General features: G+C 54.5%; 2 protein-coding genes across 6 annotated transcripts in view; one reads left to right on the top strand and one right to left on the bottom strand.

Moving 5' to 3' along the window:
- Positions 1 to 1,100: 1,100 nt before the first annotated feature.
- CTNS (cystinosin, lysosomal cystine transporter) lies at positions 1,101 to 25,689 on the bottom strand. The gene is made up of 13 exons (XM_055256181.2): positions 25,557 to 25,689; positions 25,074 to 25,281; positions 22,137 to 22,216; positions 14,925 to 15,003; positions 13,514 to 13,598; positions 7,339 to 7,442; positions 7,089 to 7,220; positions 5,941 to 6,040; positions 5,732 to 5,851; positions 4,353 to 4,523; positions 2,663 to 2,780; positions 2,288 to 2,402; positions 1,101 to 2,021 (listed from the first exon to the last, which is right to left on the bottom strand). Exons 3-13 carry the CDS (start codon positions 22,195 to 22,197, stop codon positions 1,904 to 1,906), a joined length of 1,203 nt encoding a protein of 400 aa, XP_055112156.1. The 5' UTR covers positions 22,198 to 22,216; positions 25,074 to 25,281; positions 25,557 to 25,689; the 3' UTR covers positions 1,101 to 1,903.
- The window catches only part of SHPK (sedoheptulokinase), a 43,329-nt gene continuing 41,207 nt past the window's right edge, over positions 25,677 to 27,798 (top strand). For 4 of the 5 annotated variants that reach the window (XR_010118319.1, XR_010118317.1, XR_010118318.1 and 1 more), the window contains exon 1: positions 25,915 to 26,336. Coding sequence is in view for 1 of the 5 variants with exons in the window: in XM_063629713.1 (XP_063485783.1) it covers positions 26,169 to 26,336 (168 nt within the window). In the remaining 4 variants the exon portion in view is untranslated. Of the gene's footprint in view, positions 26,337 to 27,798 lie in introns of all 5 variants that reach the window. The other variant, XM_063629713.1, reaches the window with a different exon arrangement.

Raw genomic sequence — 27,798 nt, forward strand, 5'->3', positions numbered from 1 at the left:
CTTGGGTTATTGTGAAGCCCCTACTTGCTCCCAACTTCCTTTTCGCAACCTAGCCTCAGCTCCCACCTGGGAGGGGCCATAGGGACACCCAGGGGTGCCTGGGAGAGACCCCTGCCTATAAGACTCTTAAGGGCACTCCACGTATCACAGCGAGGGACGCAACCCCACGCGTTGCTGGGGGCTGTGATCTGGCCAGATGCGGGTGAGCCAGAGAGCACCTGACTACCTGTGTACCAGCTCTGGGAAGGTGTTAGCACTCCTGGGCCTACCTAGCACTGCCAAATCAGATATTAAAGAAAAGTCAATAATTTTTTTTTTTTTTTTTTGAGATGGAGTTTCGTTCTTGTTGCCAAGGCTGGAGTGCAGTGGCGCGATCTTGGCTCACTGCAACCTCCGCCTCCCGGGTCCAAGTGATTCTCCTGCCTCAGCCAACCAGGTAGCTGGGATTACAGGCGCCTGCCACCATGCCCAGCTAATTTTTGTATTTTTAGTAGAGAGGGGGTTTTGCAGTGTTGGCCAGGCTGGTCTCGAACTCCTGACGTCAGGTGATCTACCTGCCTCGGCCTCCCAAAGTGCTGGGATTACAGGCGTGAGCCACCGCACTCGGCCAGAAAAGTCAATCGTTTGAAATCTCTCATTTTTAAAGTATGGCACCAAGTAACACATTTACTGGGTGACGCAAGTGAAACAGGTCTGTGGATCCGGTCAGGCCAAAGTCTGCTCTACAGAAACAAGACCTGACATTCTTTGATGTTTGTTACAACTAGATAGAGGAAGCGTCTGGAGAATAAGACCCCCACTGCCCCCGCTCCCAGTGCTGGTGTGCCCTTCAGAACCTCATCCACCCCGGCTCACATCCAGATTGAGTGGCATGCCCTGGTAATGGTGAAGACATGGAGCCTGGGAGACTGACCTGGCCCTGGGCGGGCAGGCGTCTCGCACTACCCAAGAGGGCTCCCCAGTGAAGTGTGGGGTCAGCACGCAGCCCTCTTGGGTCAGTGAACTTCACAACCTTATGCGCTTCCTTACATGAGGGGAGCAGGGCACCTGGCTCTGAAGGCCAGCACACCTGCCTTCTGTATCAAGCACACACTCAAGAGTGCAGAAAGGAAGCGAGTAGGTTTTAATTCAAGATACAGGCCCCTCGCGTTGATCTTGTAGAAGGAAACTCAGTGGACTGACAAGCTCAAGTCATGTATGAGGCACGTCCTGGGACCCCCCTCCTGCCATAGGAAGGACGATGACTTCGGGCGGAGGGAAGGAGGTTTGAGATCAGGGTTGGGCCCATACAGATTGTGTGAAGTGGTCTCAAGTACAAATACTTATCTGAGGCTCCTGAACAGGCCAGAAATTGGTCTCAAGTAGGGGTCTGGGGAAAGAGAGAGAAGGGGGCCTGCCCTCCCTCCAGGGGAGCTGGTCGCCGTTTGGCAGGCCTAAGAGACCTCTAAGGCACAGATTGGTAGCAGGAGAGGGATGTGTCCTGTACTCCAGATGCTGGGTAAGGAGCAGTTGGATGTGCTCAGACGGGGCTCATCTGAGAAGGTGGAGGTAGGAGAGAGGGCAGAAGAGAGTAGGCCACTTCCAAACGTCCCTCCAAAAAATCTGAAAGGAGTTACTCTGCTAATCTGCTGGGCACGAGTCCAATTCAGAACCAATCTGGTGGCCCCTCAGGGCTCAGAAATACTCTGGGTAGGGCCAGCTGTTGCTGCAGTCGCGGACACCGAGTTATGTAGAGACAGTATGTCAGGAAAGTGGCCTTCAGAGAAAGAGCCCCACGGCCTGACCCCAAAGTCCTAGCCCCTCCACCAGCACCTCTGAGTCCACGGGCCACGGCACCTGGCTGCTTGGTCTCTGGGAACGCAGCGGTGGCAGCAAAGTGCCCTTGGCTCTCCCGGCTGCAAGGTCAGCCCTTCAAGCTGCTCGCAGAAACGCTGGTAGTTTGGGGCAAGGCCTTCGGCTGCAAGCTCGGTGCCCAGTCCTGCCTGAGACGGCTGCCAGAGCCTGTGCGCGCTGCCTGAAGCCTTAAAGAAAAGAGATGGCGGCGTCAAGGTGACGGTGCCATGTGCCTGGCCGGGGAGGCCCAGGAGGGGCCCGGACGAAGGCAGGCTGTTGAATGGCCTCTGGCCCCAGGAGCAGAGTGCTCTCCTCTGTCCGCACACTGAGCCAGCCCTGCGTGCCAGGGCCCAACCGCTTCTCCGGCCTTCGCTGGGTGAGGCCTTCCCCAGCAGGGCAGGAGGCCAGGGGCTGGGTACACTGGGTCCCTGGGTGCTAGTTCAGCTGGTCATACCCCGGTCTCTTTCTGTACAAACAGAAGTGCTGGATGAAGAAGACCACGTCGAACACAATGGAGAAGACCCCGAGGCCAAACTTGGTTGGGTCTCCGAAGATCAGCGTCCACTGGTCTGTCAGCAGCCGGGGGACAGAAGCTGGCGTTAGGCTGGCAGCTCCTGAGGGAGCTGGAGCATGTGGGGTGGTGGGAGGTAGGGGTCCCAGAAAACCACAGATCCTCCAGTTATGAAGGCCCCGAGGTGGGTCTCTCCTTGGGGGCTGGATTGGCTTGGATCCCACGTGGGGGTGGAGCCCTGGCTGGAGGGTCCCGGGAAGGCTGGCCCCGCCCGATGCTCCAGCCACAGGGTGGCCAGCAGCCCGCTGGCTGACTCACCGTTGTTGTAGGACTGGAGGAACATCTGCAGGAGGCTGAAGCTGCCCCCGGTGAAGTCCAGGAGCACGTTGCCAATGCTCCAGCCCTCGGTGCTTTTGTAGTAAAAGTTCATGTAGGCCTGGGCCAGACAGACGGACAGACAGAGGGCGGTGAGGACTGGGCGGCTGCCTCATGCGCCTCGTGACTGCCCCTCCAAACAAAAGCGGTTCTCATTCCTCCCACTGGGGCCTTGGCTCCAAGGAACACAGTGACCTTTGGGCTATGACAGGCCTCAGCCAAGGAACAGTTGGGGTGGCCCTGGGGGTGGGCGTCTCATCTGCATGTACAGCAAGCAAAGGCCCCCAGCCCCCACACCTCACACCTCCAGCGGAGGCGGGGCCGATGCGGCCTTCCCCGTCTCCTCCACATCCCTGGGGCCAAGGCCCTCCGCTAGTTTCCCTGCAGCTATGATTCTTCTTTTTACCTCCAGGGAAGGCTGTCCCCAAACTCAGCCTGGACTTCGTGTGCTTAGGGACTGGTGGGAGTGGGACTTCTGGTTTGGAATCCCGGCTCCATCACCGGAGCTTGCTGTCTTGGGCAAGTGACAGTTCTCCTAGCCTTGGTTTCCCCATCTGTAGAGTGGGGTTAAGTACCCCCCCAGGCCTGGCCGGGGCTTCCTGGGTCTGGGGGGCGGGTCTGTGGGGATGTCCTGAGAGGTCCTGGCCTCTCTGGTGGCCTCCCAGTGAGCCTCCAGTCGGTCCCTGTCTGTGTCCTGGCTCACCCTCTTCCGTACTTGCTGCCGTCCCTCCAGTCCTGGACAGTTCCAAACGTCCATCCCCGGTTTCTTGGCCCCAAGCCCTCCCACCCTCAGGGACTGGGGCCCACTTCCCCAAACCTTCCCCTCCTTGGCAGCCCTCCCCAGCTCCCGGGACCTGACCCCAGCTTCCCAGCTTCAACACGCTCAATACTGTTCAACCAGCCGCATCCCCACTACCTCCCCATGTCCCGCCCCAGCCCCTGCGCAGGCTGGCCTGGCGCGGAATGCCCGGGCTCCTTGTCCACAGAACTTAGTCCTGCTCAGCCCGAGTCCAGCCCTGCCTCCCAGTCAGAACGCTCGCCCTCCTGAGCTCACAGAACACAAGGCTGCCAGGGCTGGGGACACGGGAACAAGGCTCCTCCCTTTGGGAATGGGGTGAGTTAAATGAGGCCCTAGATCCCCGGGTGCAGCAACTTCAGCCCCGAACCTGTCCCAGGCCATGGGGCAAGATGTGCTGGACCCTGAGTCCCTGGATCTGAAGAGGACCAGCTGTGCTCATAGGACGGGCTGAGCTCTGTGCAGGAAGGGGCTCCCTCCTCCCACCTCACCTCTCCAGAGTCTCCTGCTGTGGAAATGGGGGCAGTGGTGGGGGCAGAGGCAAAGGCATCAGGAAAGACTGGGGTGTGGAGAAGGGGAACCACCCGCACACGCCTGATGCTTAGGGGAGCGTGGGGTCCCAGGGGCCTCTGCTAACGAGCTCCTGCGATTCCAGCCCGGGGGAAGAGCGGCAGGCTGGCTTCCCCACCGCCCTGCCCCTGCTGGGCTCCCGGGCTCCCTGTGGCTTTCCATCCTGTTTCCTTGCCCCGGCAGGAGCTGCCGCATCGGAGCAGGGCCTGGGCCATGGAGCTCTCGCCTCTCCTGCCACCGGCCATGTGAACAGGGCCCCGGAAGTACCTGTGGAAAATACTTGACCAGCGTGACTGCGAGCTTGATGTAGGAGAAGCAGAAGAGAAACTGCAGCCACGTGGTCACTCCCACTGCAGCCACGATCATGGTGACAAATGCGAAGAGCCACGCGAGCACCAGGAAGCCGATGGCAGGCCAGGACACGCGCTGGCCACCGCGCTGGGGGCGAGAGGAGGGCAGAGATGTGGACCCACACAGAGGCCACGCTGGGGCTGAGCAAGGACGGCCCCGGATAGGGCGGGCTTAGAGAGGGGCACGGAGGCCGGACCCTGGCCTTGAAGGAGCCCCTGCGAGGTTGGGGCTGCACTGGGGTTGTGGCAGGGGAACATCCGGGCCACAGAAAGCATCACACCTGGGTTGGTGCTGGATCTCCCCAGCACCAACCACACCTTCTCATCGCCAGGGCCTCCTGTTCAGGCCGCTTGGACTCTCAAGCTCCGTCTGCTTTGTTCCTACTTGGCAGAACTAGGCGCCTCTCAGCACTCACTTGGAGACGTGGGCTCTGACCTCTGGTGGCCTGGTGCCTCTCCCAGCCAGGTACTGACTCGTCCCACGACCCGGCGGCAGCCTGAGGATCTCAGGAATCTGTTCCCTCGCCTTGCCTTTCCCTGAACACAGGCCCAACGTGGGCCTCCTTCACTCTCGCTTCACACCAAAAGCTAAGAAAGCCTAGAAGGTTCATACGGGTGGGACCAGACAGCCCCTGGCTGGCCTTAGGGTGTGAAGGGAACTCCCTGAGAGAAGGGAAAGCAAAGCTGTCATATCAGGGGTCCCCGGACCCAGCCTTGGCGGGGCCCTGCCCTGCTGACACCCATGGCCTCCAGCAACAAAGCTGAATACAGGTGCCTCCACCTGCACGCAGCCCCTCCTGACCACTCAGGAGCCTGCCCCTCCTGGCACCCTGGAGCCCAGCTGCACCCACCTGCTCAGGGTCCTTCTCAAATGCCCCTTGGCCTCTGTGACTTGACCCCTCCGAGAGCCCACCCTGGCCCCTCCCCTCCTCCATAGGAACTTCACTCATCCTTGGAGCCCAACCAAACGTCTTCCTCCGCCCTCCTCCCTTCGCTGCCCTCCTCCCTCCTCCCTGGCGGGGCTTAGGGCCTTGCGCTCCTCCATGAGCTGTCTGTGCTCCTCTGCGCATGGCTCTCAGCCTGAGTCCAGCCACTGCCTCTCCCTGAGTCCCTCACCCCAGACTTGGGGAGCTCTGAGGGCCTGGACTCATGGGTGTCTTCTATGCCCAGCACGGGACCCGGATGAATGAACACACACCCTTCCTTTCCCAGGCTCTGCCGCGTCTTCTGTCAAAGGTGAGGTGGGGTGGTGGGTGTTGGCTGGGGCGGCCTGTGGGCGGCCAGGCCTGGTCTCACCTCATACAGGCAGCACTGCACGATGATGATCAGCGTGAGGACAACCGCGTGCAGGCTGAAGAAGACGTCATTGCTGTTCACGGGGTTCACTCCGTTGGGGTATTTGAGGAGAAACTGCTCCTGTTTGGTGGGTGGGAGAAGCTGGGTGGTGAGGGGCAGCCGGGCCACCACGCCACGTGGGCAGAGATGTGGGGCAGGCAAGGCCGTACCTTGATGTAGGGCACCCAGAGGAGGCCGACGTTGAATACACTGTAGGCCACGAAGCCCGTCAGGTTCAGAGCCACGAAGTCAAAGCTCAGACCAATGACGCTGCAGGGGGTGGAGGGGCAAGATAGGGCAGGGGGTGAAGACTGGCAGGGGTGGAGGGACAGGGCAGAGGGTGAGGACTGGCTGGGGTGGAGGGGCAGGGCAGGGGGTGAGGACTGGCTGGGGTGGAGGGGCAGGGCAGGGGGTGAGGACTGGCTGGGGTGGAGGGGCAGGGCAGAGGGTGAGGACTGGCTGGGGTGGAGGGACAGGGCAGAGGGTGAGGACTGGCTGGGGTGGAGGGGCAGGGCAGGGGGTGAGGACTGGCTGGGGTGGAGGGGCAGGGCAGGGGGTGAGGGCTGGTGGGGGTGGAAGGGCATGGCAGGGCCAAGGGTGAGGACTGGCACCACTGTGGGGAATGGGAGGGACAGGGCTCCCAGGCCACGGGGACGGAGGACTCGGCCCTTCTCAAGCAGGGTACTGTCCTTAGGTCCCTCTTGCTCCCACACGGATGCCACACAATCCCTGCCTTCTTGAGAGCTACTTCCCTCCTCCCTTCCTCCCCTGCCCAGGATCTCTCTGCCCCTCAAGTCCTGGCTCCAGAGGGGAGTCGGGAGGCCTCCAGAAGAAAGCGTCTTCCTCCCGGCTCTCTGCTTGCCATCCCCCCAGGAGGCCCACATGGCCAGGGTGACTGCAGGAGAGCTTGTGTCCTTGCAAGTCAAGGTGGGACAGCTTCGTCCCAAAGGCCGAGTCTACAGGACTTGATGCCGCAATCCTCCAGGGCCGCATGGACCCAGCGCAGAGGAGATTCACGATGGACTGCCCTCCCTCCCCCGCCCATTCTCCACTAAACTAAGGAGCCCTGTTTCCCATGTTTTGCTGCTTTCCCAGGGAGGGGCTGAGCTGGGCAAGGGATGAAACGCCCAGCACGGGAGTCCGACCCAGGCTCTCCGAGCCTTCACATTGGGACAACTTCCCATTGGGACAACTTTCTGGAAAGGACAGGCAGACAGAAGGGTAGACAGGACGTCGGAGGCTGCGCCATCGGCAGCCTTGCTGGAACACCCTGCTCCTAGGGGCCCCAAGAGCCTGCATGTACGGCCCAGGGGGTTACCTTTTCCGCCTCCAATTCATGATCACCTGAGGGTAGAAGGAGATGGACCAGGCCACAAAGTAGATCCAGCCAATCACCTGGTTTATGATGCTAATGGCGCTGCTGCGGATCACGAGAAAGCGTATCCTCGGGCTGGAAAGGAGTTTGGGGACGGGGATGAGCTGAGCTGGGCTTCCAAAGGAGACTCGCACGCACCCAGCACGGCCCCCTTCTTGTCATGTGAGGCCCGCACGCGCTGAGGCCAGCCTACCCGGTCTGATTGGAGTGATTTCCATGTAGATAAACAGTAACTTGTCCAACATTTTGAGATGTCACTTGAAAAGAGGAATTTGTCACTCCAGGAGGCACCACAACCTGTTAGGAAGACTGAGGTTCAATCCGATGCCATGTACAGTTACTGAGGCCCCGCTGGCATCTAGCGCCATGCTACACACTAGGGAACGGAGGGATGCATCACCCGCAGCCTCATCTTCCAAGAGCTTACTAAGCAAAAGGAGAGACGCGGTGCCCACCAGCCGACTTGAACCTCTTGTTCACCATGCTGCCCAGGCTGGTCTCGAACTCCTGGGCTCAAGCAATCTACTCGCCTCGGCCTCCCAAAGTGCTGGGATTATAGACGTAAGCCACCGCGCCTGGCCTGAGTGAGACTTTCCTGTTTGTTTGTTTTTTTTTTTTTTTTTTTTTTTTTTTTTGAGACAGAGTCTTGCTCTGTCACCCAGGCTGGAGTGCAGTGCAGCGATCTCAGCTCACTGCAACCTCTGCCTCCTGAGTTCAAGTGATTCTCCTGCATTAGGCTCCTGAGTCCCTAGCAGCTGGGATTACAGGTGCACGCCACCATGCCCAGCTAATTTTTTAGTAGAGACGGACTTTCACTATGTTGGCCAGGCTGGTCTCGAACTCCTGACCTCAGGTGATCCGCCCACCTCGGCCTCCCAAAGTGCTGGGATTACAGGCGTGAGCCACCGCGCCTGGCCTGGGTGAGGCTTTCTGAGCAGAGCTATGGACTTGTCCTCCTGCCCTCCTCTGGCTTATCTCTGAGGGAAGGAGGGATGGCTCTCGTCCTCTCACTGGGCATGTCACCTTGGGCAAGTTATTGAAGCTCTGATCTCAGTTTGCTCATCTGTAAAGCAAGTTAACAAAAGTGTCTACCCTTCAGGGCTGCCATGAATGACAGGATGTCCAGAAAGCTGATAGCAGAGCCTGGTGCACAGCAAACGGGGCCACTGCTATACTACAACAATACCATCACTTCTACTTCCGTCATCACTACGCTCCTCAATGTCCACAAAACCATGTGTGCCCTGTGCCAGCCTGGCTGCCAAGTGACAAAGCAGAAGAGGCACATACATGAGGCACTTGGCAAAGAGGGCATTTTCACCCTTGCTGCTCCCCAATATTTGGCAAATGCTCTGCTTCAAGAAAAAGTACCTGGAAGCCTGCCTGCAACATCTGATCTCCCAAGCATTCCTGCTGAGACTCTTTTTTTTTTTTTTCTCCCTGAGATGGAGTTTCGCTCTTGTTGCCCAGGCTGGAGTGCAATGGCGCGATCTCAGCTCACTGCAAACTCTACCTCCCCGGTTCCAGCGATTCTCCTGCCTCCGTCTCCCGAGTAGCTAGGATTATAGGCGTGTGCCGCCACGTCCGGCTAATTTTTGTATTTTGAGTAGAGACAGGGTTTCACCATGTTGGTCAGCCTGGTCTCAAACTCCCAACCTCAAGTGATCCACCCACGTTGGCCTCCCAAAGTGCTGGGATTACAGGTGTGAGCCACCGCGCCCAGCCCTTCCTGAGACTCTTAAATCCTGCTGCAGTGATGGGGAGCAGGATGACATCCTTACTGAACCCAACTGTCTCCCCTGGTCTCCAGCTTCTGTGCTCCCTGGATAATACTCCACCCATATTGCAGGTACCGTGAGGATCTGGCTCATTAGACTGCAGTGGCTTTTTATTATATATGTTTTGAGACGGAGTCTCACTCTGTTGCCCGTCTGGAATGCAGTGGCACGAACTTGGCTCACTGCAACCTCCGCCCCCAGGGTTCAAGTGATTCTCCTGCCTCAGCCTCCTGAGTAGTTGGGATTACAGGTGCCCACAACCATGCCCGGCTAATTTTTTGTATTTTTCGTAGAGATGGGGTTTCGCCATGTTGGCCAGGCTGGTCTCGAACTTCTGACCTCAGGTGATCCACCCGCTTCGGCCTCCCAAAGTGGTGGGATTACAGGCGTGAGCCACTGCGCCCGGCCTTCCAAGAGGCAGGTCTTGCTCTGTAGCTCAGGCTGGAGTGCAGTGGTGCGACTATAGCTCACTGATCACTCCAACACCTGGGCTCAAGTAATCCTCCTGCCTCAGCCTCCTGAGTGGCTGGGACTACAGGCACTCTACCGCACCCTGCAGTGGCTTCTTAATGAGGACCCCTGAAGCACTGCCTTCTTGTTCTTAGCACCAGAAAGCAGGGGCTTTGGCAGAACAATTGAAATGGTATAGCGGCTGCAGCAAAGCCCGGAGTCCAACTTACGATCCGCGTCTCGCAAGGTACGTCTTCATAACGCGTGCCACTCCTGGCTCTTTTATTTTCCTGCCACTCACTTCTTCTTATTTTTAACAGATATTCCTTGCAACGTTGCTTGCATATTTGTTAAGTGGCCACTAAATCCCTTCTGGAACGAGGCAGGGAGAAAATCGGTCGATTGACCAATACAAGACAGAATGAAATGATAATCGCTACTTTTCACTGAGTGCTTTCTATGTGCCAGGGACAATCCTAGACATTTTTATTTTTTTAGATGGAGTTTTGCTCATGTCACCCAGGTGGGAGTGCAGTGGCATGATTTCGGCTCACCGCAACCTCTGCCTCCCGGGTTCAAGTGATTTTCCTGCCTCAGCCTCCTAAGTAGCTGGGATTACCGGTACTCGCCACCACGCTTGGCTAATTTTTGTATTTTTAGTAGAGACTGGGTTTCATCATGTTGGCCAGGCTGGTCTTGAACTCCCAACCTCAGATGATCTGCCTGCCTCGGCCTCCCGAAGTGCTGGGATTACAGGCATGAGCCACCGCGCCCAGTCAATCCTAGACATTTTACACTTGCTAGTGCTTTTAATCTTCACAAGGCTGTCAAGTAGACATTATTCACCGTACAGCTGCGAATAAGGAGACAGTGCTGTATCGGGGTGAAGTGCCTTACCCAAGGCTCACAGGCCTGGCTCCTAGACCACCCAACTGCCATGTTCTAACCAGAGGCTTCCAGCATCACAGGTAGTGGAGGGGAGTGGTGAGAGGTGGGTGGGGAAGGGCCAGTGAGGCAGGAGCCTGAAGAGGTAGGTTGGGGCCCATAAATGCCATCTCACACCAATGGTTTGGCTCTCATTGTTAAAGACTTTTCTTTTCTTTTTTTTTTTTTTTTTTTGAGAGAGGGTCTCATTCTGTCACCCAGGCTGGAGTGCAGTGGCGTGATCTCAGCTCATGGCAACCTCTGCCTCCCAGGTTCAAGTGATTCTCCTGCCTCAGCCTCCTGAGTAGCTGGGATTGTAGGCGCACACCACTACCACTTGGCTAATTTTTGTATTTTTAGCAGAGACGGGGTTTCACCATGTTGGCCAGGCTGGTCTTGAACTCCTGACCTCAGGTGATCTGCCCGCCTCGGCCTCCCAAAGTGCTGGGATTACAGATGTCAGCCACCGTGCCTGGCCTCTCACCGTTGAAGACTTTTTAAAAAACTGAACTATGACATATGGGTAGAAAAGCACACACATCATAGCTTGATGAAATGTCTACAGACTGAATGCATCCAGCTCCCAGATGAAGAAATGAAACATTCCCAAGTCCTCGGAACTCCCGCTTGCTTCCTCCAGCCTCCCCTGGCCCCGAGGGTCACTGCTACCCTGACTGACACCATGGTTTGTGCTTCAGGTTCAAGGACTCCTACAGCCAAGGCTTGTTTGGTGTCTTTTTTGATTTTAAAAAAGAGGACACTTTGGCCAGGTGTGGTGGCTCATGCCTGTAATCCCAGCACTTTGGGAGGCCAAGGTGGGCGGATCACCTGAGGCCAGGAGTTCAAGACCAGCCTGGCAAACATAGTGAAACCCCATCTCTACTAAAAATACAAAAATTAGCCGGGTGTGGTGGTGTGTGCCTGTAATCCCAGCTACTCGGGAGGCTGGGGCAGGAGAATTGATTGAACTCGGGAGGCGGAGGTTGCGGTGAGCTGAGATCACGCCATTGCACTCCAGTTTGGGCTACAAAGCGAGACTGTTTCAATCAATCAATGGCCGGGCGCAGTGGTTCACACCTGTAATCCCAGCACTGTAGGAGGCCGTGGCGGGTGGATCACCTCAGGTCAGGAGTTCGAGACCAGCCTAGTCAACATGGTGAAACCCCATCTCTACTAAAAATACAAAAATTAGCTGGGCCTGCTGGTGGGCACCTATAATCCCAGCTACTTGGGAGGCTGAGGCAGGAGAATCGCTTGACCCTGGGAGGTGAAGGTTGCAGTGAGCTGAGATTGCGCCACTTTACTCCAACCTGGGCGAAAGAGTGAAGCTCTGGCTCTAAATAAATAAATAAGTAAAATAAAAAATAAATGAATACATAAAAATAAAAAGATGACACTTTGACTTAGATGTTGGGCCCTAAACGAAGCAATCAGCATCTGTTCCTCCCAGCGTCAGAATTTAATCTGTGGATCAGAGGGCTGTGCTGTTAGAACCCACCGGCTCTGCATGCTGGCCTCACACCCTGGGCAAGAGGGGAGGTGTGGGAAATGGCACTAACGAGGTGCTCACCAGTGGGGAGAGCTCCCTCTCATGCGGGGTCCCCTTAGCTGGACACTCCGAGATCCTCACTCAGCAATGCTGTTATTTTTAAACATTTTATTTTTAATTTTTTAGAGACAGAGTCTTGCTCCCAACACTCAGGCTGGAGGGCAGTGGTACAGTCATGGCTCACTGCAGCCTTGAGTTCCTGGGCTCAAGTGATTCTCCTGCCTCAGCCTCCCAAGTAGCTGGGATTACAGGTACACATCTCTGCAGCCAGTGATGCTATATTTTTCAGATCACAGATTCCCACATGCTTGAGACTGATCGTGTTTCACTCCTGTTTGCTTCCTAGGGGGCTCAGAGTGCTGATCTGCAGCCCATCTCGATGTGCCTCATGGCTACTGATCTCATCCCTGCATTCTTCTCCTGCTTCCACCAGCTTTATTAAGGTATCATTGACAAATAAAAAGTGTATATATTTGCAGTATATAACATGGTGCTTTGATATATGCATACATTGTGAAATGACTAAATCAAGCTAATTAATATCATCTCATATACTTATCTTTTTTTTGTTGTTGTTATGAACATGAGTAGCTAGGACTATAGGTGCAAGCCACTGCACCCAGCTGTGGTGGGAACATTTAGGATCTAATCTCTTAGCAGTTTTTAGGCACGCAGTAATACGTGATTATTAACTGTATCGCCATATTGTACAATAGCTCTCCACAAGTTATGCACCCTGAGTGACTTGCATTCATCTTGTTATTTAAACCCTTATTTACCACCTCCTCTATGGATGCTTTTTATCTAATTGAATAGCAACTGGCTCAAATCCTCAGTAAGGTGGAAGCAGGGTATACACAAATAGATACATGCATAAAGCTACGGGTAATGATCACTGTTAGATCACACAGCCTCGGGCACTGGTTTTTGGAAATGACACCCAACCAATGGTGTCTCAGAATGAGGCTTCACAAACGTTAATGTGGACTCAAACCATTTGGGGATCTTGCTAGTATGCTGACTTTGAATCAGTAGGTTTCGGATGGGGCCTGAGATGCTGTGTTCCTAAGGAAGCCCAATTCTGCTGGTCCTTGAATGCTCTTTGAGCAGCCAGGCCTTAGAAAATTGTAAGAACTTTTTTTTTTTTGAGACGGAGTCTCACTCTGTCGCCCAGGCTGGAGTGCAGTGGCGCCATCTAGTATCACCCCAACATCCGCCTCCTGGATTCAAGTGATCCTCCTGCCTCAGCCTCCCAAGTGGCTTGGATTACAGGCGTGCGCCACCACGCCTGGCTAATTTTTGTATTTACTTTAGTAGAGATGGGGTTTCACCATGTTGACCAGGCTGGTCTCGAACTTCCCACCTCAGGTGATCCGCCCACCTTGGCCTCCCAAAGTGCTGGGATTACAGGCATGAGCCACCACTCCCGGTAAGAATGTTTACATTCCCAGAACTATTTTTGCCTCAGGTTCCTCACTATCACCTTCTTAATTCCATCTAATGGCATATGATACTCATTCCCAAAAGAGACCAACAAAGCCAAAATCACAGATTTCTAGGTTGATGGAACAGGGGCCGCCTAGGAGACCTGTTTCCACCAGCTCTTAATTCAAATGTGTTGTGTTACCTAGCATTTCCCTACCCATCCATTAAGATTGGTTACTTACTTCATCGGGGAGCTCAAGGATAGTAATATTTTTGGAACGAAATGTGATTTCAAAAGTGATCACCAGGGTTGCATTTAATGGTGGCCTGTGGAGGACAAGAGTCTAATTACTGCTGAGAAGCTGGACACAGTGAGATCTCAACCAACCCTCTGGATTTCACATCTGGCCTTCAACTCTCAAGCAGTTAGGCTTAGGAAATACTACGTGCGCCACCCTGACAGGTAGCCAGGTGGAAACCCTGCTCCCATAGGCTTTCCTGTGTTTATCAGGAGACCAGGTGTCTGTCCCTTCAGCGTAGGGTGAGAATAGAGAAGAAAGCAAACTGGGTGTGAATGACAAAGGAGGCATCTGGAGGCCCAGGGCCATGGCTCCCTGCTCCGGTGGGAAAGGCTTCCCAGAGGTTGTCGGGTCTGAGTGGGGCCTTGTGTGAGGGCCAGCATTTGGCTGAAGGAGGAGAGGGCTCAGGCAGGGAACGAGAAGGGAGCAGTGCGGACTTGGAAAGCTGGGAGAGGCATCTGACAGGAGAAGGCAGACGTGCTGGCTGGAAGCCGTCTCCTGGGCCCTGGCTCTGGGTTTAGAGGCCTGGAGTTAATCTGAAAGGCAGTGGGAGGCCGCTCCAGGGGCCTGGAGAGTTGTGGTAAGAGATGACTTGTAAGATTTGCAGGGGGAGGGTGTGCAGAGACAGAAGGAGCTAGGAGTGGAATGGCAGGCCTGCTAGGGGCCTCGGAACCAAAGCTTTGCTTTCAGGCCAGATCTCGCAGGAGAGGCGAGGAAGGGGGAGAGGCATAAAGAGAGAAGGAGAGGGCTCTAGGTCTTCTTCATCAGGGAATCCTCACGGCCGGGAGGCAAGGGAAGGACAAAGCAGCTAAGAGCAGAGAAGGCAGAGGCAGCCTCCCTGGCACGGACTGGACTAGGTCGCGACGCTTGTGCCTAAGCCAGCAGATGGCAGCAAGTGAGACTCCAGACAAGGCCCAGCATGAGCGGCATTCACACGACGCGGCCACTCCTGCTTCTGAAAGCAACCTCAGAAGCACTGACCAGCTGCTCAGCCCCCTGCCCCTTGACCTTCAGGGCTCTCTTCAAATACTTAGTCTTAGAAAGAATCGCTTTGAAATCTGGCCTCAGAACCGGTCACACAGGACTCTTCCCATGCTGGGAAAAGACCCACATCTCTGAGAGAAGTACCCCTTCCTTCTGCTCCCAGGGAAGTGAGGACTCAGCGTGGGGGTCAGCCTCTGCAGTCCCATCCTGCAGCCCAGGACTAGCACCATCCCTTTTTCTAGGGCTCGTCTTACAGGTAAGAGATAAGAGTAGCGCATCTGAAATCTGAACAGACTGAGCCAGGGGCCAGCCCTGACCCAGCTGCGGGGCCTGAGCGGAGCTGAGCACAGCGCCAGGCCCAGGAACTTACCGCAGGGCGATGCTGACGTTGGTCGAGCTGCCGTTCTCCAGCTTTACAACGGGAGGAACAGTGAGGCTGACGCTTGACTCTGGAAGGACCCAAATCAATGACATGAGGCACTGGGTCAGAGTTCGGGCCTGTGACAGGAAACTGGGCCGAAACCCCTGACATCTGAACTCCTGAGCTCTGAGTCTCTGACAGGCCCTATTCTGTGATGGGACTGCAGACACAGGCCCTGGTTAGATTCCTTCCCCACCTGCTGCCAGAGACAGAGATGGAAGAAAACAGGCCTGAGCAGGAAACACCGGAGCGTCCTCCTCCCCCAGCGGGTGACAGGCTCTGAGAGTCTGCGGCTGAGTTACCCAGAGACCGTTAGAGAACCATGGAGCCCAAAAATCATTACAGGGGAATTCAAGCGTGATCTGGGAGCGTAAAAGGCAGCCATGAACCACCTCTTCAGATGGAAAGCACAGGGGTCTCCTCTGTTCATGAAGTCAAAATGCCCTGAAGAACTGGGCCAGCCCCTTTTCTGCACTCTCAGAGAGACACATGGGCCCAGCTAATGAGTTTCTAAAGAGCCCTTTGGGGTCCCTTCCTAACCCAGCTCACCCCGGCACTGGTCCCCTTCCTGGGGCTGACTGCGGGGGACCGGAGGAAGAAGGGTGAATAGTTGTTTCACTCTCAGAGAGTTCTTCTTGGCATTAAGCTGTTAACTCAGAATCAAGTTGACAAACAGGCCCCCCGGATGAGGGAGGAAGCAGGTCTGGGTCTTAGGGTCTTAGAAAACCATCTTGGGGCTGGGCGTGGTGGCTCATGCTTGTAAACCTGGCGCTTTGGGAGCCCAAGGCGGGAGGATCGCTTGAGCCCAGGAGCTGGAGACCAGCCTGGGCAACACAGAGAGACTCTGTCTCTACAAAATATTTTCTTAAAAAAAAGAAAGAACACTGGGCATAGGTGGTGGCTCACGCCTGTAATCCCAGCACTTTGAGAGGCCGAGGCGGGTGGATCACAAGGTCAGGAGATCAAGACCATCCTGGCCAACATGGTGAAACCCTGTCTCTACTAAAAATACAAAAAATTAGCCGGGTTTGGTGGCACGCACCTGTAGTCCCAGCTACTTGGGAGGCTGAGGTAGAGAATTGCTTGAACCTGGAAGACGGAGGTTGCAGTGAGCTGAGATAGCACCACTGCACTCCAGCCTGGGCGACAGAGCAAGACTCCACCTCAAAAAAAAAAAAAAAAAAAAAAAAAGAATGCCAACTAGCCCAGGGCATCAGGCTAAGTAAGCCTCTCTTTGTGTGCTTCCCGTATTCTCTGGGCAGCCCCGTCCCAGCCTTTGCTCCCAGGGGTGCTGGAAGGCCCATGCCACACCTGCCATCTCACCTCCCCTGCCTGACTGCCTTCAGGGTTACACACAGCCTGGGGGTCATGATCAGGACTCTAGGCTGGGCGGGGAAGCAGGTGCATGACTGTGATGAGGAGGGTCCTCGCAATGGCAGAGGCTGCCGGCAGGCCTTGTTCCCCCAGCCCAGACCCCGTCACTCAGACCCCAAGGCCCAGTTCCCCCACCCAGACCCCGTCACTCAGACCCCTCAAAGGCTGCCAGCAGCCCCGGTTCCCCCACCCAGACCCTGACACTCAGAGCCCTCAAAGGCAGATGAATTGAGATCTGATATTTTAGATGCTTGGGTTGGAAGGAAACTTTTTTTTTTTTTTTTTTTTTTGAGACAGAGTCTCGCTCTGTCACCCAGGCTAGAGTACAGTGGCATGATCTTTGCTCACTGCAACCTCCACCTCCCGGGTTCAGGTGATTCTCCTGCCTCAGCCTTCCAAGTAGCTGGAATTACAGGCATGCGGCACCACGTCTGGCTAATTTTTGTATTTTTAGTAGACACGAGGGTTCACCATGTTGGCCAGGCTGGTCTTGAACTCCTGACCTCAGGTGATCCACCTGCCTCGGCCTCCCAAAGCGCTGGGATTACAGGCGTGAGCCACCACACCTGGCCCGGAAGGAAACTTAAAGTTACCCAATTTGACCTCTGATTCTCCGCCTCAATACTCCTACCTGGTAGTTTCTCTTCTTCTGTAACCTCATCTCCTCTAAGGAGATCACAGCCTGAAGCTTGCCCTGCCAGGCCAGGCTCTGCTACCCGGAGCCTCTCAGACCCTGAGAGCTGCCTTCTCCATACTCAGCACATGTGAATGCAGATGGAAGCTCTGTCCCAAGTCCGTAGGTCCCCACAGTCCACAGTCTCCAGTCCCCTGCTGGCTGGCTGGGCTCCTCCGAACAGGATGTCCCCTGGCCCTTGCAGAGAGGCCAAGGTGCTCAGAGCGGCAAAAGGCAGTCCCTTCCTTATGGGGAGCCTCAGGGCCTGGAGGCCACTGTGGTGACTCTGCCCTTCTTTTTCAGGCTCACTGTTCTGAGGTCATTCCGAGGCTTTCTTCTGGGCTTGCATAGCTGGGACTTCCTGTACCACCAGTTCAATTCTGCCTAGAGCTGAGGACCACGCCAGATAAGCAAGTCCCAGAACCAGCCACTGCTCAGGACAGGATGCTCAAAGTGATGCCGGGCGGCCAGCCAGACTCTGGATCCCTAGGGCTCTGCCGGAGGTAGTGCAGGTCAAGGTGAGTGGGAAATCTACATGGCCACAGAGCTCCTACAATCTTTGCATTATAAAATAGGAGGCTGAGGGCCGGGCACAGTGGCTCACACCTGTAATCCTAGCACTTTGGGAGGCCGAGGTGGGTGGATCACCTGAGGTCTGGAGTTGGAGACCAGGGTTGGCCAATATGGCGAAACCCTGTCTCTACCAAAAAGACAAAAAATTAGGCCGGGCGCAGTGGCTCACGCCTGTAATCCCAGCACTTTGGGAGGCCGAGGCGGGCAGATCACGAGGTCAGGAGATCGAGACCATCCTGGCTAACACAGTGAAACCCTGTCTCTACTAAAAATACAAAAAATTAGCTGGGCATGGTGGCGGGCGCCTGTAGTCCCAGCTACTCGGGAGGCTGAGGCAAGAGAATCACTTGAGCCTGGGAAGCGGAGACTGCTGTGAGCTGAGATTGAGCCACTGCTCTCCAGCCTGGGTGACAGAGTGAGACTCCGTCTCAACAAAATAAAATAAAATAAATAAATAGGAGTTTGTGAACACTCCAAGAACCATTGCAGAGAATTTTTATTTCCTCCTTCTTTAGCACCACAGAAAACTGAGGTGCTCAGCAACTGAGATATTGGGCTCCAAAGTCACACAGTTCCATCCTGGCTCTGACACTTCCTAGCTGTGTGACCATGGGTAAGGTACTTACCCTCTGCAAGCCTCCATTTCCTTATCTGTACAATGGGGAGAATGGCGAGACCTATCTCAATGAGTCATTGTGAAGATAAAATGTAGCAATGCTTGTGAAGTGTCTTCCACAAAGCCCAGATGCAAAATAATTGTTACTATTATTATCATCACATGATAACTGCAGGATATTTTTAGCCCAAGGTGGGAGGCAGTTAGGAAGCTGGCCCCATAAGTCTAAAATCTTTACATTGTATCAGATTTACAAAATGAGTCATGACACCATCCTGAGTGCCTCTTAAAAAGAGTGATCATGGCTCACTGCAGCTTTGACCCGGCCAGGCTCAAGCCATCCTCCCACCACTGCCGCCTCTCACCTCAGTAGCTAGGACCACAGGCATGCGCCACCACGCCCAGCTAATTAAAAAAAATGTTTTTGGCCAGGTGTGGTTGCTCACGCCTATAATCCCAGCACTTTGGGAGGCCGAGGCGGGCAGATCACTTGAGGTCAGGAGTTTGAGACCAACCTGGCCAACATGGTGAAACTCTGTCTCTACTGAAAATACAAAAATTACCCAGGTGTGGTGACGCATACCTGTAATCCCAGCTACTTGGGAGGCTGAGGCACTAGAATTGCTTGAACCCGGGAGGCGGAGGTTGCCTGAGATCACGCCACATTGCACTCCAGCCTGTGCAACTGAGCGAGAATCCGTTTCAAAAAAAATTTTTTTTTTTTTTTGTAGAGATGGGTCTCACTATGTCGCTCACGCTGGTGTCAAACTCCTGTGCCCAAGTGATCCTCCCTCTTTGGCCTCCCAAAGTGTTGGGATTACAGGTATGAGCCACCATGCTTGGACAGGTTTTTAGAATTAATTCTTATAGGCCTCTCTCCCACTCTGCACTTACCCAATACCAGCTACTCTGCTATACTCCTAGCTCCCATTTTCTAATTATTGCAAAAGTGAGAGGCAGGCATTTTTTTTTGTTTTTGAGACGGAGTCTCGCTCTGTCGCCCAGGCTGGAGTGCAGTGGCGCGATCTCGACTCACTGCAACCTCTGCCTCCTGGGTTCAAGCAATTCTCCTGCCTCAGCCTCCCGAGTAGCTGGGATTACAGGCACGCATCACCACGCCTGGCTAATTTTTGTATTTTTGGTAGAGACGGGGTTTCACCATGTTAGCCAGGATGGTCTTGATCTCCTGACCTTGTGATCCACCCTCCTCGGCCTCCCAAAGTGCTGGGATTACAGGCGTGAGCCACCGTCCCCGGCTGAGGTAGGCATTATTATTCCTATTTTACATTTCAGGAAACTGGGCATTCTAAGAGGAAAGGTTTCTTGCCTACACAGCTTGAAAATGGTGAGGGCGGGATTCAGACTTAGGCCTGTCTAGTCCAAAGCCTAGGTTCTTGCCACGAGGCTGCACTGCCTCAAGATTCCACCCAGAGAAGTCAGAGACAGACAAGTCTGAAGGCCAGTCATCTCATCTGTGGTCCTTCATAATTACTACCCAAAGCAAAGAGAAGAAAGAAACAGCAAGGGCAAAATGAGGTTGGAGATTCAATTCCAGTGACTTGATTTTATGGTAGCTTCCATTCTTCTTTCCTTTTTTCTTTTTGAGATGGGGAATTGCTCTGTTGCCCAGGCTGGAGTGCAGTGGCGTGATCTCAGCTCACTGCAACCTCCTGCCTCCCGGGTTCAAGTGATTCTCCTACCTCAGCCTCCTAAGTAGCTGGGCTTACAGACGCCCGCCACCATGCCCAGCTAATTTTGTATTTTTAGTAGAGACGGGGTTTCACCACGTTGGCCAGGCTGGTCTCGAACTCCTGACCTCAAGAGATCCACCCCACCTTGGCCTCCCAAAGTGCTGGGATTACAGGCGTGAACTACAGCACCTGGCCCATTCTTCTTTTCTAATGGCATTCAGGAAAGGAGGCAAAGTGATCTCATGCAGCGGGGATCCTATGCAGGTCCCAGCTTTGTTACTTTCTAGCTGTGTGACTTTGGGGAAGCCTTCTACCCTCTCTGGGTCTGCTTCCCCTCTGGGTAACTGGAGTGGTGGTAGCTGGATTTTCTGTTTTTCTCTTAGGGGAATGTATCAGCATTACTAATGGGGCTTTAAAGAGTATGTATGAGCGACTGGGCACACACACACACACACGCCCAGGCACACATGCGCACACACACCCGGGCGCACACACGCGCACACACACACACGCCCAGGCAAACGTGCCCGCGCACACTCCCGGGCACATGCAAATGCTCCAGCCTCAGTCTCACAAAGTCTGATCCTACAGGGTGGGGACAGGGTTCTGACATCTGTATTAAGAAACACCAGATTCCAGGGTCTGAAAGACCTACCTTTCCCGGAAATTGCTTATCTACAAGCTGTGACTACAAACATTACTGATTGTTTAATAAACCTGGAAGAGATGATCACGTGACCAGTGTTTCCTCACAGATGCAAGAGGCAATGGTGCTAGGCTCTGGGGAAACCTCTGCAGGATTTGTATTGTTTGTCAAGGTTCACTTGAAATGGGAATTTAAGATGTACCTGGGCCAGGCACGGTGGCTCACGCCTATAATCCCAGCACTTTGGGAGGCAGGCGAACCACGAGGTCAGGAGCTCGAAACCAGCCTAGCCAACATGGTGAAACCCCATCTCTACTAAAAATACAAAAAACTACCTAGGCATAGTTGCGGGTGCCTGTAATCCCAGCTACTCGGGAGGCTGAGGCAGGAGAATTGCTTGAACCCGGGAGGTGGAGGTTGCAGTGGACTGAGATCGTGCTACTGCACACCAGCCCCAGCGACAGAGTGAGACTCTGTCTCAAAAAAAAAAAAATGTATCTGATTTTTGTATTTGACCCAACAGGCAAGCTGAGGATCAAATTAATGGGCCCGGCACCTTTGAAGTGCTAAACATGGCTCTTTATGGAAGGAATTCCAGAGATGTTTTGGGCAGTGGGAGAATTGCTAGAAGGGCACGGGCCTCAGAGAGGCCTGCACTGAAGGTCAGTCCTCCTACAAGGACGTGTAACTCCATCCCAGCCTGTGTTCCAAGTGACCCCTAGCCCTGCTGGGCTGTTGCACCCTGTTCCTCAGCCCCTCTCTAAGGGACAGGTTTTCTCATCTTACAAGGGGATGCTGGGCAGACTCCTCAGGTGATCTGTGCCTGGCAGAAGCAGGTACAACAGGCTGGCCACCTCTCCTGCTTCCTGGTGTTTCCCAGGACCCAAGACTCTCTCTGCAAGGTCCACAGGGCAGGGGCATAAGCCATTTTTCTTTTTTTTTTCTTTTAAAGTCTGGGTCTCACTCTGTTGCCCAGGCCGGAGTGCAGTGGTGTGATCATAACTCACTGTAGCCTTCACCTCCTGGGCTCAGGTGATCTTCCTGCCTCAGCCTCCCAAGTAGCTAGGACTACAGGCATGAGCCGCCGCACACAGCTAATTTTTAAAAATTATTTTTTAGTAGAGATGGGGTTTCACTACGTTGCCCAGGTTGGTCTCAAACTCCTGGCCTCAACAGATCTTCCCGCCTCGGCCTCCCAAAGCTCTGGGGTTATAGGCGTGAGCCACTGCTCCAGCCTGAGCCAGTCTTTTAAGATATTATCCCAGGTTGTTGGGGCTCTACCGTTTGACTTTGAGAATCAGCTGCATAGTCTGACTTTAAGAACCAACTGTTCACTTTGATACAGGAAGGGTACAGAGATACCAGGGCAGAAGGCCAATTATATGTGGAACTATCTGGCTCTTTGCCGAACACCTGGATCCCAGACCTGGGTCTACTCCACCACCCCAGTGGCCATATGGCCGAGGGGCAGACAGAGACATGTGGTCTGAATGATTCTAAACCCGTGGCAACAAACAGATCAGATTACTCCTTCCTCTAGCCACCATTTCCCTCTTTAGCAAAGTTGACGTGTCATTTCTAAACTTACCACATTTCTCTACGAGCTTCAGGGGAAAAAGGATAAAAATAGTCAGCCAATTCCTTATCATGTTTCTTGATTTCTCAGAACTAGGAAGAAAACCAGCAAGAGAGAAGTTCAGGTGAATGTTGAATCAGTTCAGCTCCCTGTAGACAATCTGCCCTCTGGAGCATGGATGGCTCATAAAGGACTCCCACTTGACAGCTCTGACCTCAGGGCTTTGCATCACAGCCTCAGAGGGACACCCTAGAGAGGACTTATCTTTCTTTGATATATGGGGGAAACGGGCTCGGAGCAGACAAATGGGTTGTGTAAAGTGCTCCCCTGAGGAAGTGAACAAAGACCAGAATTTTTCCCTCTTCAATTGCTTTTTGCAAAAACTTAGCAGAAGGAAAGAATGCAATTTTACTGGCTTGAGATTCTTTTTCTCCAAAAGTTGTTAAAACTGTGGTCAGATATTTGACACTGTGAACCTACAAACCTCAATGAAATTAATTTCCTTTCCTGTCCTGGGATAAGAGTCTAAGGGCTGATGACACCAACTGACCCTTAAGACTTAAAAAAAAATTTTTTTAAATATACATATTTAAATTTTTGTTTGTTTTTGAGACAGATTCTTGCTCTGTTGCCCAGGCTGGAGTGCAGTGGTGAGAACTCAGTTCACTGAAACCTTCACCCCCTGGGTTCAAGCAATTCCCGTGCCTCAGCCTCCTGAGTAGCTGGGATTACAGGTGCCTGCCACCATGCCCAGCTAACTTTTGTATTTTTAGTAGAGATGGGGTTTCACCCTGTTGGCCAGGCTGGTCTCAAACTTCTGATCTCAAGTAATCTGCCCGCCTCAGCCTCCCAAAGCGCTGGGGTTACAGGTGTGAGCCACCACGCCTGTCAAGACTTTATTTGACAAGTGTCACCACTCCAGGACTGGCTGGGGTCATTCACAAGGAGGACTTGGGGAGGGACGAGCCCCAGAGCAACTCCTTGGTTTAGTGTGGAAGATGGGCAGCTGCATTCCTGTAACCCCAACACACAGCAGGTGAACAGCGGGTCCAGAGCAGGCAGGCCGCATGGATTTCTGTAGCTTGGTCTCTGTGCTGCCTCAGTACACAGTCTCCCGGGCCTCCTGCAAGCTCTGGGTAAGGTCTGTGTGGAGACATCCCTGTTGCCACTCTGATTTCAGCTTCCCCAAGGCCTCCAGCATCTCCTGACATCTGCCTTACACACTCCTCAAGAAGTCTCCCTGGCTGCTCCAGCTGTCTGACCTCTGTTGGCCCCTGTCTCCTCCAGGGTTCTCTCTTTGCCTGCTGCAGGTCTGCCCCATCTGAGACCCTTCCCACCAGCCGGGAATGACCCTGTACCCACTCTCTGGCCTCCTCTGGGGGCCTTGCCCTTGGCGCTGGATCCCTGTTCTCTGTGCCCTGACCTTGGAGGAATTGCCCTCCTGCGTGTATGGAATGACCACAGGCCTCCCTCTCACTCTTGCTGCTCTCTGCTCCTCACACCTGCCCTGTGGCCTCAAGTTCAGGATTCAGTTTGTTGCCCAGGACAGCGTCTGGTTTTTCTCCAGAAATCAGATGCAGAATCAGGCCTAACCAGCTTCTCAAACTCACAGGCTTGGTCAGCAAACATTCCCAAGCCTCAAAGGCTGAGACACCTGGAGGAACGATGCCAGCAGAGACAAAACGACATTGAGAGGTAAGTCAATTAAAATGTTAAAAAACATCAGATTAGGCTGAGTGCAGTGGCTCGTGCATATAATTCCAGCACTTTGGGAGGTTGAGGCAGTTGGATCACTTGAGGTCAGGAGTTCGAGACCAGCCTGGCCAACATGGTGAAACCCCTTCTCTACTAAAAATACAAAAATTAGCCAGGCGTGGTGGCATGTGCCTGTAGTCCCAGCTACTCAGGAGGCTGAGGCAGGAGAATCGCTTGAACCCGGGAGGTGGAGGTTGCAGTGAGCCGAGATTGCACCATTGCACTCCAGCCTGGGTGATAAGAGTGAAACTCCATCTCAAATTAAAAAAAAAACAAAAAACAAAACAGATTGATAATTACATACAACTAGTGGCTTGTGAAAGCTACAAGATAGAAATGAAGTATCTCCTGACAATGGGCTCTGTCTGGCGTGCCCTTCCTATGTAAGTTCTAACTATTGTCCAGGCCTCATTCAGATGTCACAGGTTTCAAGAAGGCTCCTCACCCATTCAGTCCCTTCCCAGGAGCAACCTGGGGCTAGGGGTCTAGTGTGGCAGCTCCCCTCTGCCAGGTATGAGTTGGTCCTGTCCTCTGTTCTACGACCCGGAACTCTCTGGGTCTCCTGCTTTTGGAGAGGGTACACAAATAGTGGTAAGGGCTGTGTGCACTGGAGACAGGCTTGACCTATTTATTACTTATGTGACCTTGTGGTGCTGAACAGGGACAGTGGTAACTACCTCAGAGGACTTAAATGAGATGTAAAGCACGCATTGTCAAGTGGGACTAAAATTGGCTGGGGGTAGGCTGGGCACGGTGGCTCATGCCTGTCATCCCAGCACTTTGGGAGGCCGAGGTGAGCGCATCACCTGAGGTCAGGAGTTCGAGACCAGCCTGGCCAACATGGTGAATCCCCGTCTCTACTAAAAATACAAAAATTAGCTGGGCATGGTGGCTCAGGCCTGTAGTCCCAGCTACTCGGGAGGCTGAGGTAGGAGAATCGCTTGAACCCCGGAGGTGGAGGTTGCAGTGAGCCGAAATCGCGCCACTGCACTCCAGCCTGGGTGACAGAGGCTGGAGACTCCATCTCAAAAAAAAAAAAAAAAAATTGGCTTGGGATGGTGGTGAAGAAATTTGGCTATTACAATGGTTTGTGGCCACATAAACAAATACATAGCGTACTAGTGGTATTAAATTTTATGGGAGAGGGGTGGGTAGGGATAATGAGGTTGAGAAACAAGGATATAAAGTGGTTACCTCTGTTGCTTAGGGCGCCTAGCGAGCTCTAACAAAACAGTAATCCTCAATGTTACTGGAAGAGGCAGAGATCAGAAGTCCTCCCTTCGCCCAGTGTGAAAACCCGGAGGGGAGGATGGGGTCTCGTGCTGCTCAGTCCCCCGGAGCCCCGCACTCCGCACGTCAACCGGCGCTCTCGCAAAGGTTCTCTCAGCGTTTCCAAAGCAATCTGCAAATTCCCCAACCCAGACCCAGGCGGCAACTGAGCAGAAGGGAAGGGGCCGGGAACGGCACCCACCCCGGCAGCCCGCTGTCCCTACCTCGGCTGACCACCGCTCGGGCCCTTCCACCCGGAGGTTGTCCCGTGTCGCGAGGCCAGCACTAGTGGCGGGGAACGGAGCCCGCCGCGGCTGAGGGCGCTGGACCCCCGGCAGGCTGCCCCGCTGACCTGCTGTGCCTCAAGGGGCCCGCCTGGGAAACAGGGGAGGCCGCGCCCGCTCTCACCTGAGCCCCCCAGGCTCGAGGAACCGCCCTCACGGGACGCAGGAGCCTCGCCAGGTGCCGGTCTGGAATGCACCGCGTTCCCCGGCCCGGCTAGACTTTGGCAGAGGCGGGTCCGCTGTCACCTGACCTCCGCCATCTGACTCTTGGGGCCCGATCTCGGCGAGATGCGCTCTGGGAGTTGTAGTTTCCGCGCGTCTTAGCCGGACAGAACGCAGCTGGGTCGGGCCGGGGCGCAGGGATCGGGGCTCCGGCGTGAGGGAAGATGAGGACCGCTGCCAGGGACGCAGAGGCTCTTTGACACGCCAGCGCCTCCCGGCTCCTTTGGTGAGTGAAACTCAGACCGCCCTCCACTGGGCGGAAACCAGAGCCCGCGGGGCGGGGCTCCCTTTAGGTCCCGCCTTCCGCTGCCTCTCCGCCTATAGTCGGAGCCCGCCGCGAGGGTTGCGTGGAAGCTCGCCTTCCCCGGCCAATGGGAAGACGAGAAGCCTCCATGTTGGGTGTGGCTGAAAGATTGGCAGGCGACTCCCCGCCCCTGCCCCGCCCCGCTGGGCGAAGAACGCGGACTTGCGGGGCCGCCGGCTGCGGACTGGAGCTGCGCGGGTCAGGGAGATAATGGCTGCGCGGCCGATCACCCTCGGCATTGACCTGGGCACCACATCTGTGAAGGCCGCTCTGCTGAGGGCCGCGCCCGACGACCCATCTGGGTTCGAGGTGCTGGCGAGCTGTACCCGCGCTGCGCGGGCAGAGGCGGCGGTCGAGAGCGCGGTGGCCGGGACCCAGGTGAGGTAGCGCCCCGGGGCTGCGCCGCCTCCAGAAGCCTCCTGACCACCCTCTTCCACCCCAGGAGGCCTCCCTGACAGCCCTTCCCGCAATGAAGTCTCTATTCCAGCTTGTCCCCAGCTTCTCCAGGGGCCCCTCTGCCTGCAGCAGCTGTGCTCATGATCCCTTAGGTCTGGTTCCAGAATCCTTCCCACCCGCTGGGACCGATCCCCCCCCACCCCGCCGCGACTCTCTGGCCTCCTCTGGGGTCCTTGCGCTTGGTGCTGGATCCCTGTGCTCTCTGTCCCCTGACCTTGGAGGAACTGAACCTCTTGTGTGTATGGAATGACCACAGGCCAACCTCTCATTCTTGCTGCTCTCCGCTCCTCACACCTGCCCTGTGACCTCAAGTTCAGGATTCAGTTTGTTGCCCAGGGCAGAGTCTGGGTTTTCCTCCGGAAATCAGATGCCAAATCAGGCCTAATTGGCTCCTGGCTCATTCCACAGAAGCAGAATGCGGACCAAGAAACCCTTGGTCTGCCGGGCGTGGTGGCTCACGCCTGTAATCCCAGCGCTTTGGGAGGCCGAGGCGGGCGGATCACGAGGTCAGGAGATCAAGACCATTCTGGCTAACACGGTGAAACCTTGTCTGTACTAAAAATACAAAAAATTAGCCGGGCGTGGTGGCGGGCGCCTGTAGTCCCAGCTAGTCGAGAGGCTGAGGCAGGAGAATGTCGTGAACCCGGGAGGCGGAGCTTGCAGTGAGTCGAGATCGCGCCACTGCACTCCAGCCTGGGTGACAGAGGGAGACTCCGTCTCAAAAAAAAAAAAAAGAAAACAAAAAACAAACAAAAAAAATTAGCCGGTGGCGCGTGCCTGTGATGCCAGCTACACAGGAGGCTGAGGCAAGAGAATCGCTTGAACCCTGGAGGCGGAGGTTGCGGTGAGCCGAGATCGTGCCATTGCACTCCAGCCTGGGCAACAAGAGTTAAAAACTCTGTCTCAAAAAAAAAAAAAAGAAACCCTGGTCAGCCAAAGACCCCCAGCCTCAAAAGCTGAGACATCCTGCAGGAAAGACATCTTGAGAGCATATAGACATTTTTAAAAAAGTTTTAAAAATTTGTTTTTAAAAAGGGTGAGGTTGATAAGTATACACTACAATTACTGGCTTGTGAAAGCTACAAGGTAGAAATGGACAATTTCAGGATCGTGGGCTCTGTTGGAGATGTAGGTAGGTTCAGAAAAGATGTTAATCTTCAGAGCTGGGTCCCGTTAATTCCCTAAAAAGGAAAAGTGAACTGTGTTCAGTTAATTGAGGATAGAAATTAAGAGCAAGGGGCTTTCTGTGTAACCTCACGTGATTTTTTCCTGGGCCTCAGCTTGTTCTGAGTTGCAATAGGCAGCCTCTAAGGCCCCTTTCAGCCACAAACCTTGGTTTTCTGAGGCAAGATCCACTCCCAAGAGCTTTCTTTTCTTTTTTCTT

This window comes from Symphalangus syndactylus, chromosome 20 (genome assembly GCF_028878055.3).
Source record: "Symphalangus syndactylus isolate Jambi chromosome 20, NHGRI_mSymSyn1-v2.1_pri, whole genome shotgun sequence".
Taxonomy (NCBI): Eukaryota; Metazoa; Chordata; class Mammalia; order Primates; family Hylobatidae; genus Symphalangus; species Symphalangus syndactylus.

Excerpts from the sequence above, each read along its gene's own strand:
- CTNS (XM_055256181.2), bottom strand. The coding sequence starts at position 22,197 with ATGATAAGGAATTGGCTGACTATTTTTATCCTTTTTCCCCTGAAGCTC. Across the intron at positions 7,221-7,338 it reads AATCACTCCAATCAGACCGG|CCCGAGGATACGCTTTCTCG; the intron begins GTAGGCTGGCCT and ends ACTCCTTTCCAG. Across the intron at positions 6,041-7,088 it reads ATGAATTGGAGGCGGAAAAG|CGTCATTGGTCTGAGCTTTG; the intron begins GTAACCCCCTGG and ends CACCCCCTGCAG.